This window comes from Charadrius vociferus, unplaced genomic scaffold (genome assembly GCF_000708025.1).
Source record: "Charadrius vociferus isolate BGI_N301 unplaced genomic scaffold, ASM70802v2 scaffold199, whole genome shotgun sequence".
NCBI lineage: Eukaryota > Metazoa > Chordata > Aves > Charadriiformes > Charadriidae > Charadrius > Charadrius vociferus.
This window is the reverse complement of record NW_009650091.1, coordinates 1,154,122-1,166,479: the sequence shown is the minus strand read 5'-3', so window position 1 is coordinate 1,166,479 and position 12,358 is coordinate 1,154,122. Positions and strand designations below refer to the sequence as shown.

At 42.1% G+C, this 12,358-nt stretch overlaps 1 protein-coding gene across 1 annotated transcript in view; it reads left to right on the top strand.

The window, feature by feature from the left end:
• The window catches only part of SLC7A11 (solute carrier family 7 (anionic amino acid transporter light chain, xc- system), member 11), a 59,817-nt gene extending 47,815 nt beyond the window's left edge, over positions 1-12,002 (top strand). The window contains exons 8-12 of the mRNA XM_009892169.1: positions 386-489; positions 988-1,084; positions 4,193-4,342; positions 6,021-6,198; positions 11,935-12,002. Coding sequence (XP_009890471.1) covers positions 386-489; positions 988-1,084; positions 4,193-4,342; positions 6,021-6,198; positions 11,935-12,002 — 597 coding nt within the window. The remainder of the gene's footprint in view (positions 1-385; positions 490-987; positions 1,085-4,192; positions 4,343-6,020; positions 6,199-11,934) is intronic.
• The last annotated feature ends 356 nt before the right edge of the window (positions 12,003-12,358 follow it).

The following is a 12,358-nucleotide window of genomic DNA, read 5'->3' as shown; positions in this document are numbered from 1 at the left end:
AGTAAAATGAAGGCTGTAGAGAAAAAAAAAAAAAGAAAAAAAAAAAAGGTATGCAGATCAGACCTTGATCCATTCAGACTGGGTCTTCTTTTTGGGAGTCATAATGGACTAAACTAACATAAATTAGGGCCTGATTCCACCTCCGCAGCATTGCCTCAACTGGCGATCTCCCAGGCTCAGTCGGGAGCATGGGTGGGAGACTTCATCTACAGTAACCTCGGTGTCCCAAAATACGGGGTAACAAATGCCCAGCACAACTTTCAGTGAGGGATGCAGAAAAGAGATGTAAATAATACTTACCATACCTATTAATAGTTTGTTAATAGAGCAAAATTACTTTCATGTTTTATGAAAAATCACTGTATGTTTCTCTCTCCTCTAACAGACCTTTGCCGAACGACTAATGGGAAACTTCTCTTTAGCTGTGCCAGTATTTGTTGCTCTCTCCTGCTTTGGATCTATGAATGGTGGCATTTTTGCGGTCTCCAGGTGGGTATTGCTAATATTACTGGGGGTGGAGGGCACGGGATATACTCTGAAAGTGAGAAAGCAAAGGGAAGGGAGAGTAGGATTCATACCTTTAGTGGGAAATGAAAAATTACTATACTGTTTACCAGGTGCGGGGCTTTTTCTCACATTGTTCCTGTCCAATTTAGTATCTTATTGTTAAAACCCTTTGAGTGGTTTGGAAATGAATCCCTCTGAGTGTAGCACTTAATTAATGGCTGCTTTGTTTCACGTGAAGGAAGGAAATTGGAGGGAAAATGTTAACTAATTCCAAATACCCATCATAGTGTAAGGTAAGGAGGGGACGCGTTCAGAAATTACTTTGATTTCTGTGTACGGGTTTCTCCTGCTAGTCTTTTCATTCAGCATACCTCAAACAAACCTAAGAAGTGCCGCTGTGCTGTGTGACTTTCATGAGCCGCTTTGCCTAGTCACAGTAATGAGCGCATTTAAAGTCTGTCCACATTTATTTCCCACCAGGATGTTCTTCGTTGCATCCCGCGAGGGTCACCTTCCGGAAATTCTCTCCATGATTCATGTCCGCAAGCACACTCCTCTGCCAGCTGTCATTGTTTTGGTAAATCATACAAACAAATGTTCCTGCACAAGAATTCATATTACAGGCTTGCTCTGGAGGATTCGAACAGAATTTGGGCACTGCTTGAGTCTCATTTATTAACGTGTACGCGGGCTTTGGGCAGGGCACAGGACAGTAAAGAGAGGAATGAGATTTGGGAGTTGTTCTTATTCTATCATCTTCTTGCCGTCTTGTCGGTAGCACTTGACTGCCTATTGCTGCAGCCTGATTCATGTCTTATTGCCCTTTATTTCTAAGGACCTGCTAGTGATAAGCTAGTTCCCTTTTAGAGAAACAAATTCCATTTAAACAAACAAACAAAAAAGGGATTCATTTAGCTGAAAGTGCAGCTAAACACCAGCATCTGGGAGCACCCTAAAGGCTCATTATACCACCTTATAGTGAAAAATGCAAACAATTATGCACTAAGATAATGGAAGGGGAACCCTCAGCAGTGCAGTGTAGCGGTGATTAAAAAATGAGAGAACGTGTGCCTGGGCAATAGTCTGTGAATTGTCTAAGGAAAACCACCAGTATTATAGTGGAAATCCTATTACTGACTTCTAAAATAGAGGCAGAGCTAAACGCTGGCCATGTGTTTGCGTTGCAGACTAATTTGTACAGTAAAATGTTAGGACAAAATGTCAAAATACCGACCTCAAACCCCAGTTTGCATAGTGCCGAGAAGATTTCCACTTAACTTGCAGTCTTCACAACCGTGGGTGTCCAGTCCCTCTTTTGGGACCGATGACTGTAATGTATCTGGACAGACCTCTGCATCTGTGGGGAGTTCTAGCCACAGCAGAAGACGTGTGTGCATCTACGAGTGTACGCTAGTAAGACCAGATGCTCGTACTGGAATTTAAATCAGTTTTTGCTATAGGTGCCTATAAGCTCCCTTCTGAAGTGCCAGCTGATGTGTTGAATTTTACATGTGCACACACAACTGTAGACATCCAAATTTTGAAATCAGGCAATGCAATTACGGTGAAAAGTTTTAATAGAATTTGTTTCACTTAAGCATTTACTTTGCATTTTATTTCTTTGGGCTGAAGTAGTCATACCTTTGGGGTAAATTGCATTGACTGTTTTCTGTGGAATGAAATGCACAAAATATATTAATATTTATATTTTTTTTCTGAAAGACATTTTCTGCTATTACATCCAGTCCTGTTACACCAGTGCATTGATTTCCTTTGAAAAAGCTGGATTCCCTTATGAAGATGGCTTTCCTTCAGAGACTATAATATTTTTTTCCTTACCTTATTGCAGTTAGAATAGTTGCAGGATATATTCTGCATCATTAGCCTGCATTTTAGCATTTTCCTATTTTATTTCTCCTGCCAAGGTCTACACGCTATAAGAATGGAAAGAGCTCTTGTGGAGAAACTGAGAAAATAAGCATGTTCAGTGTTTGAGGCTTGTTAAACAAAAAAAATAAATAATTAGGGATTAAGAAATCTGTTTATGTATCTATGTCTTGGTATTTGATAGATCGTAGAATCATAGAATGGATTAGATTGGAAGAAAACTTAAAGATCATCTAGTTCCAACCCCCCTGCCATGGGCAGGGACACTTCTCGCTAGACCAGGTTGCTCAAAGCCTAGATCAAAAAAGCATAGAGGTGTGTGTACAATCTGATGGTAATAATTTTTTAATTTTTTTTTTTTATTGATAGCTCTCCTTCACTGTCCATGGCCCTTTCTTGCATTATCATGCTAATAACTGAGGTTTTAAGCTTTTAGGGGCTGAATCTATATAGAAGAAATCTTGCTCAATATAATTCAGTGGTAAAATTTCTTTTGACCTTTACAGGGAAGGAGTTTACTTAATATCTGTGTGTAAAGAACTTTACTTTGTAAGTCATTAGAGGTTGGAAGCCAGAAACCCGTATTTGAAATTTTGATCCTTCTGGTTCAAATCCATGCTGTCTTCACTGCTTAAAAAAAAAAAAAAAAAAAAAAAAAAAGAGAGAGAATCTGTGAGTGTTGATAACTAATACAAGTTAGTTTTCCTTACCTAAAGATGTAGCCCAGGTTTCACAGCAGATGCAGTTGATTTCACTTGTTGCCTCATTATAAACCTAGAGAAGCTGTCGCTGCCGGGATCTTCCCTCTTGCGGAACAGTAAGGGCTACAGTGAAGTTGACTCATTCCTTCATCCCCAAACGCAAGGACTGTGTCATTGTGGGCATAGTGTGTCTCACGTGGGAAGTGCGGGCTACCCTGCAGAGTTGATTCAAGCTGCAAATATTCTGCTTTTTGTCCAGAGATTACCCTGAAATAGATCCTTGTATCCCACGCTAATCATTTAAGGTGCAACACTAGTTTATGCACAAGCTTTTGCCTGCCTCACAGAAGCCTTGTATCTCAGAACAGCTTTTTAATGAGGAAATGTATTTATTCTAGTGTCCTCTCTCCTTCTTGCCGTTCAGCAACCACCTGAATGACAGCTAAATGCTTCTCTCTGCTCAGAAATGTTTGCATTGCCGATGTGCAGTAAGTCTACGCTCTGCAAGCCTGAAAGGCGGGCTGCAAACACAAGCTGGTGGCAACCCGGTGTGCCCAGCTGGTATCCCATCATGTGTAGCTACCCCTTACCATGCCCTCTTTGCTGAGTTCCCCTGTTGCAGCCTGGAGGACCATAAAGACTTTTTCCTTCCACAAGGCACCCTAGAAACCTCCCCTTTTGTATGATCAGATGTGACCAAAATTTAACTGCTCTTCTCATTTTCATCCGTGATGAGCGAGGAAAACTGCAGTGGGCTCATATATATTTCTCAGGTCCTGCGAGAACGGTGCCCAGGATGCTCGAGCATTTTGGTGATGCAGCAGGCTGTGTACCTGTGTATCTCTCTGGGTCACAGGGGACAGATGTATTGATCAAGTGTGGCCACCTGGGACAGACATATATTGATCAAATGTGATGTTGGGGGACAGCTAGGTATTGATCCCACACCTGGTTGGCGTGAGAAAGGCAGAACCAAAGTCTGTGGCCATCAGGTGTGTCTGCAAAAGGCTGTGCTGCTTGTCCCCATGGAAAAATTTGGCATCGCTGCTGTGAAATAATCCACGAAACCCCTCTTACGCTCTGAATTTCTTTTGCAGCATCCTCTCACAATGATAATGTTATTCAACGGGGATCTCTACAGCCTCCTGAATTTCCTCAGTTTTGCCAGGTGGCTTTTTATTGGACTAGTAGTTGCTGGGTTGATTTATCTCCGATATAAACGTCCTGATATGCCTCGTCCTTTCAAGGTAACCTCCGCTCTCTACTGTTTTACATGAATCCTTCTCCTTCCTATCTATTGTGTAGTCAGCCGGTAAAGGAGCATTTTCTGATGTAGAAAGCTAACCTCTTTTTTCTTGAAAAACAGAGTTAAGAGAAAATAGCTGTCTGCACTGAAGGGTCTCCGAGTGTTTTTCTGCAAGCTCCCTCCTGCGTTCCCTCATGAAAGATAATTCTTGCCTATTCCCCGGTGCTTGGGGTGCAGCGACTGAAGCTGCTGTGCCAAAATGAAGGTGTTTGCTCAGTTTTGCCCATCTGTCACATCAAGGCAGCGTGAAAATACCTCTAGTCCTGTGTAGTCACATGAGGTTCGAACTGCAAATATTGGGGTTACACGTGCCAACCTGATTTTTCAGCCAGTTCTCTATTTAATGTCCCCTTTGATAAAGGCCTGAATAATTTTGCAACCAGAATTCATGTCAAGCGTAAGCATTGCTGTCAAACATTTATTTCGTTGCCTATCCAGTATCAAATATGCCGATTTGATGTGCAAATAAGTTGTTAGTGCCATTTCTGTATTTGGCACTTGCAATGGATTTGCAGACACAGTTACTGTGAACCCAGAAAGAAAATGCCCGTTGAACAGTAGCTGTTTTGGCCACGGTTCTGCCATGCTTCTTACTTATTTCAAGTAACATCTTCGAAAGTCTCTTGTCCCATTGTGTATCGGGAAAGATAACGTCCGTCATGAAAAAAATAGAGGAATCTATCCCTATTTATATATTGCTGGGAAGCCTATTTTTTGAAGAATTGAGAATGTGTGCTGTTGCATTCTTGTAGGTATATCTGTAAATAAGAAGGTCAACAGCACAACCTATTTTGGTGCGATTAAAAAAAATAAATGCTTTGACAGTGCACAAAAGAGGAACAGTAATGCTTCCAGGCATGAAAGGAAGAGAACAGTCTCCAAGGAATTCTCCGATTCTCCCGTTTCATCGAACATCTCACAAGCCATGCCTGTAGGCGTTTCCTTCAGAGAGGTGCTAACACAGTGATTGTAGTGGTGTACTTGAAAATTGAGAGAACTAATTTGATATTGTTCCTTTTTGTGCTTTCAACAGTGACACTGATAATGCTATCAGTCATACAAGTCAGAAAGTGCTTTTTCAGTAGCTATCAGTTGCATAATGCTATCAAATATCTTTATCACTAGTCAAATTGGTGTTTAATTTGCTCTCTTCCTGCTTGATTTTGATTTTTACCTTAGGAAGAAAATCAATACGTTCTTAATAGTTTTAAAAGGTGACTTGAGCTCCTGGTTGTGTTTTAAAATGTTTTCTAATAGGTAATTATCAAAGAGGAAATCGTTACTGCGGTTAGTGCTGCTTACTTATCTACCGGGGAATTAGAGAAAGGACTTTTGCAACGTAACTTATTTACAGCCCTTACATTTTAAAGGACATAAACCACTGTAGTGGTTTAGTATGTAATTAAAAGACTTCTGTGGTACTCACTGCATAGCACTCTGCATAGCTTGGTTTCTGCGGTCACTGACATTTTGTGTGCATGTTCTAGATACCCATATTTCTCCAGAACTATCCTGTACCGCTGGGTTTTATCCAATTTATGTGTCATGGAACGTTAAATGCCAGAGTCATTCAACAAGGTCAATGTAAAGTAATGGTCCTTTGTGTGGTTATGTTTCAGGTGCCTCTATTTATTCCAGCATTGTTTTCCTTCACCTGCCTCTTCATGGTTGCACTGTCACTTTACTCTGATCCAGTGAATACAGGGATTGGATTTGCAATAACCCTGACTGGAGTTCCTGCCTACTACCTCTTTATTGTCTGGGACAAGAAGCCAAAATGGTTCAGAAAGCTCCTAGGTAAGTCCCGGTGGGACTCCTCTCCTTTGTGCTGATTCTGGGAATTTCCCAGGGCTCGCCGTGTTGTGAAATCCTCCCGATCGATCCTCTCGGCTGCTCTGAGCTGGGGATGACAATGCAAGTTTCTTTTCGGCGCATGCTATAGCATTGCTCTGCCAGTTACAATCAATGTCTGCTAACTAACGAGGTATGTTTACAGCAAGCCTATTCTTTGGCTAGCGATTGACTTTAAATGAGTGGATGGATGCCTCTCCCCCGCCCCCTTCTCCCCTCCCTCCCCTACAAACATCTGCTTCCTTTTAAATCACCCATCTCCCTTCCCTTGCCGTTGGCCTACGCCAAGTATTTCTCTCCCAGGAGAATCGGTTTGGAAAATTAAACATCTCGGTTGTGTTGACAGGATGGGCTCAGTGCTCCCTGCTGAGACCACACGTCTGTGGAGTATTTGGAATGGGGCAGGAGCCATTGGGCTCACTATGGGGATATTGTCCTTAGTGGTGGGTCCCAACAAAACTATAGCAAAATACACTGTGCTTGACACACCTCTGTGGAAATTGTTTCCGTGCTTCATATGAAAAATGACTTCTGAGTAACTTGGCTCTAGTATTTCACACGTAAATACACTGAGAATAATTTCTATACAATTTCTGAAATTTTTTGAAAGCATTTCTGGAAGTTCTGATATGTTGGAGAAGGGTTATCTGGAACGTTTCGATTAGAAAGAAGTCAGTATCATTTATTACAGCTCCCCCATTCTTCTCTTTTTTGTCACTCAGCATGATAGGTTTCCAAAATGGAGGTAATTTTCAAAACATGAAACAATAATATAAACAAAATACTTGAGGAATTATGGTTAATTTATTAAACAAAACTGAAAGAAAAGCTCTTCTGCTGCAAAAGAAAAACCCAACCCATGAGAGTTTTCAACTAAAAATAGTTTATTTGTATAGGTGCTGAATCAAAAATACATACTGTCTTCTGTACTTCAGTCTTAAGGGATGATTTAAGATGAGCTGCTCACAATAAAAGAATTGGGTTTTTATATGTATGTTATACTATAACCTTTTATATGTATTTTTTCTATATAAATACAGGTTATATAGTTATATCCTATCTGTTTTAGGATCTATGATTTTCCCTCTTAATTCGTGCTGGAAAGTCCATAGACAATAGGGCAGAAAGAATTTACAGAAAAAGATGTTAGTTTAAGGCTAGCACACTCCGGTCTTCTTAATTTTATCTCCATAAAGTTATAAATTACTTGCAATGTCCTGGGAATGGGTAGAAAGCAAACAAAAACAGTTGTATGTAAAAGGACATTCTATTAAATAGTTGAGGTTTTTGTCTGTTTATAATTTCTCAGCCTTGACATTTAGGGACTAGGAAATTTTCCCTTATCAAACCCAGGAGATTTTTGGCATTTTCTGTGAAGTCTCTGAGGTTTTGGAATACAGTTACTTGAATCTCTGGCCACAGGATGCCAGTGTTGAACTACATTACTTGAGCGAGAGAAAAAAAAATATTCTCTTTAAGGTAGACTGGGTAGATGCGAAGCTTTTTCTGCCAGCTGTGACAATGAAGGTGAATCTTCTAGCTTTTCAGATAACACAAAATTCTCCTCCCAGAAAGAAGGCCCAGTGCCTGTGTAATACCTTACGATGGACACGGCGTACTGGCTCGGAGGGGACAGCAGCGGATGCCAGTCAGTGGGTGAAACAGCTTGTTTGCTTTGTAATTACTATTCCCAAAATAACAACAGTAATAACGAAAAACTGATGCTGACAGTTTTGGGGTGGAGCAGAGTTGAGATTTACTTGTTAAATAAAAAGTTTATTATTTTTTTTCCTCAGAAGCAGCAATAAACCTTCTGTGTGGAGTCATTAAACTGGCGTTATTTTGTGAGCGTTAAGGGAGCTCCGCTGTATAGCCTGAGAGCATTTTTCAAAGGCATTAAATGAGGATAAATTCACTTAAGGTACCTCTGTGAGATATAGGAAAGTCGTTGGCCAGCTGCAAGCTTGACGTTCTAACCTTGAAACGATACGCATTAGGTGTACAAAGGCATGAAAGTGTGATTCCAGACACGAGGTAAATGAACAACAGGAAAAAAATGTGATTGTCATTTAAGAGGCAGACTTTTGCCAGACTTTTTCTCGACAAAGGAGAACGTGGTAGATCCAATCTACGTAGACTTCAACAAAGCTTTTCGTGTCGTAGCACAGGGCGGGTCAGAGCCTGTTAGTCTGAACATGGCGCCGTGCTAACAAGACTGTTCCCAGGCTGCTTCACCTGTGCAGCTCAGCGCACAAACAGGGTGGTGTGGGGCTCTCTTTGCCCATTTGCCACCAAGTCACCTTCTTGGGGAACTTGGCTTGTTCAGCTCCCCAGATGTCCTCCAGAGGTGAGAGACGACTGCTGCTCATAAACCCTACGTGGAACGAGTGCTGTTTAAGTAAAGGACAGCACTGGTGCAAAACCACATGGGGACAGACCAGCCCCGTGTGGGAATAGACTGGATATTCAGAACCAGTTTTGTAAGGATCAGAGGAGAGGGATGTTGAACACCCAGAACGAGTAGTGGGATAAAAGACCCAGCCTGAAGATGAGTACGTCCGTGAAAGGGGTTTCAAGCTGGTAACAGTAGCAGAGCCCTCGAATGGATTACCCAAAAAATAATGTGGCCAGCAGGAGTAGGGAAGTGATTGTCCCCCTGTACTCGGCACTGGTGAGGCCACACCTGGAATACTGTGTTCAGTTTTGGGCCCCTCGCTATGAGAAAAACATTGAGGTGTTAGAACCTGTCCAGAGAGAAGGGCAATGAAGTCGGTGAGGGGTCTAGAGCACAAGTCTTAGGAGAAGCGACTGAGGGAACTGGGGTTGTTTAGCCTGGAGAAAAAGCAGCTGAGAGGAGACCTTATCACTGTCTACAACTGCCTGAAAAAGGAGGTTGTAGCAAGGTGGGGGTCAATCTCTTCTCCCAAGTAACAGGCCATAGGATGAGAGGAAACGGCCTCAAGTTGTGCCAGGGGAGGTTTAGATTGGATCTTAGGAAAAATTTCTTCACAGAAAGGGTTGTCAAGCATTGGAAGAGGCTGCCCAGGGAAGTGGTGGAGTCACCATCCCTGGGGGTATTTAAAAGATGTGCAGATGTAGTGCTGAGGGACATGGTTTAGTGGTAACCTGGCAGTGCTAGAGTATTGGTTGGACTCAATGATCTTAAAGGTGTCTTCCAACCAAAACAATTCAATGATTCTATGAAATCCTCTCTAAGGCTGAATGTCTTTGCTCTGTACATTTTGACTGTCCTTGATGGCATTTACATTGCCCATTCTCCCTGAATGTCTTTGCTCTGTACATTTTGAATGTCCTGGCATTTACATTGCCCATTCTCTTTACCAAATCACTGTGTTGAACAAAAGGTAACTTCAGATTTTGTGGGGTTAATAGGGTCTGGGTGGTATTTTGCCATGAGAATGACATTTTATTCTCTCCTCTTCCAATGAAATTTTGCTGTAGCACCAGAAGTGCTGGGACGCATAATTTTCAGCTAGTACAGGCTTCGTTCGACCTCCGCTTTCTTGCTTTTTGTAGAACTAACGTGAAAATGAAAAAAGTCAAGCCTAGCAAATCCTACGAAGCAGACCAGCGTGTAAAAGCATGTGGCACCAACACCACAATGCTTCCATTTGGGCTTCCTCAGTTGAAAACCCAGCCTTAGCCTCATATTTAGAACATCTACTCCTTTACAGTGGATGGAATTGCGAGGAGCTTGAAAGTTATAGCTTGAGCCCATGCTGGAAGAGAGATCTGTTTATATAACAAAATGTCTCTTTCAGGGTTATTTACAAACACCAGAGGATGACACTTGCTCACTCACGACACAGTGTTATAAGCTCGGTTTGCTTCTCTTTGTTGAGTTTGAGATGTTTGGATCCGCAGGAAATCATCTCAGCGTTTTGCTGTTGCAGATTTCATGTCCAGTCTTTACATATGCAGTAAATGACTCCTTTCCTTCCTCACCCAAGCTTTATGTGGCGCATATCTAGATATGAGGTGTAAGTTTTTTGGAAAGGTCTTCCCCCGAGACCTATTTACAGTGAATTCTCCTCTTGAAAAGGAAAACCAGAGTTCAAAGTGTGTGTGCGGGGAAGTCGTCTTTACTGTCGTGATACGTTAAGTTGTCTTGTTACAAATGTGAAGCCAGTCCTGTAACTCCAGGTACTGCCCCAAGCAGGTAATATAAAGATACTGACTGGAGACAGACTGGAACATTTTTTGGGTGGAAAATACTCCTTACGCTGTCTTATCCCGAGTATATTGCAACCAAAATAAACAAGCAAGGACCTCAGCACCCCCCCCGCCTCAACTTGTCTGATTGCTCCTCCATGGCTTCATCCCAGCACAGAGCAAAAACTACCCCATGGAAATGGAAGAGTGACAACCGCCTCCCGCCCCAGCGAGGGCAAGGGCTCGCTGCAGGTGGCTCTGTCCACTTTGTCGAACAAAGTATTAAAATCACAGCCAGCTCCCGAGATGCCCGGGCTTTCCCTCTGCCGCCGTGCCCTTTTCCAAGAGCTGTTACACCGTAGCTCAGCTTGACAGAAAATCTGCTTTCTTTCTTCTTCCTTTGCTCAGCCTCCAACCTGGAAGGGGAGGGATGGCAGGGGCGAAGTCCTGCCGGCTTCCTGCTGCTGGCTTTCCTCCTGCCCTTCACCCTGACCGTGCTCAGCCCAGCTCTGAAGTCCCCGCTGCGGGGAGGGGAGGGAGACAGGAGGAAAACGCGGTCCCTGTTGACTCTCAGCCTCTCTGACCCCATCAGTTTATAGTCTAAGGGCAACCTGGCTTTGCACTGAACTGGTGACCTCCAGAGAGAAGAGCAAAAACTGGTGGACTCTGCCTTAGACGGGAAAGCAGGAAAGTAGTTTCAGTTGATATCTTCTGTGAGTTGCAGTGTTTTACCCTCCTCGCTTTACACGGCTGCAAATGCCGACGTGTCATGCTAGACAAGGAAAATCAGAACTTTCTCTTACAACGGCTCCTGCTTGTTTAAAATGGGTTACTAAAAAAAAAAAAAAAAGTGAAAAGCGAAATGAGTGGCAAGAGAATGCTCTTTTACCATTCTATACGTAAATTAACTGTGCCATTTATAAATCTGTACCCTAAAAAGAAAACCACCAAAAACGCCAGAGGGAAATAAATGTCCAGAGAGACAAAAAGACAGCGTGAAGTTGCTTTGGATGCGTGACATTCTTAGGCCTGTGAAGCTTTGTAAGCATTGTTTCCTTTTATTTTAATTTTTTTGTTGTTGTTGTTGTGTTAGGTTTTTTTGTTTTTGTTTTTTTTTTCTTAGGCAGATCTTAGCACAGCTGAATTAGCTTGGTGGAACTCTTTTAGACTTTTATTTCAACATTGCAACTTCATTAAAACTGGGCAGTTCTGCAGAGTAGTCGTGATTTAAAATAGCCTTTAAATGCATGTAGATCTTTATTGAACAAGTGCATACCTTCATACCTTTCCATTATTGCTGTATATGCATAGCCTTGGATCAGAGGTAAAGAAAACATAGTTTAAAAAAAATTGATTGAGACGTTTAAATGATATATGCACCTGGTATATATGACCACTGTGAACTGTGTGTGCAAGTAAGCTGTACAGCAGCCAAGATAATTTTCCTGGCCGCTTCTGCCTTCTCCATCCTCACCAAAATTCCCCATGCGTATGCTTTTATCTTTGCAGACAGGGTAACTCTAACATTACAAATCCTCTTGGAAGTTGTCCCATCAGAGGAAGACCAGAAATCATGATCTTCATGTACAGCTTTTGGCTTGGTGTTTCATTTCAACCTGAGGAAGAGGGTAGGGAGACTTCACCCCCCACCGAATGTCCTGCAAACTGGAGGAAGAAGTCACAGCTGAGATGGATACCGAGCAAGTCAGTTACCAGAACTGTATTTGATGTTGAAAATTTTATTATTTTTTTTTAACGTGGTTGGTTTATATGTAGAAAGCCAGAACCTGTGCTATGAGGGAACTCGTCTCTTCACTATTTCTTTTGTTACAGTGTCATATTTTAACAAACTGTAGGTTCATTGAACTAGGATTTTGGTTGCATTTTCACTGAAAATAGGTTTAAGCAATGTGTAAGTAATAGTCAGGTGTAC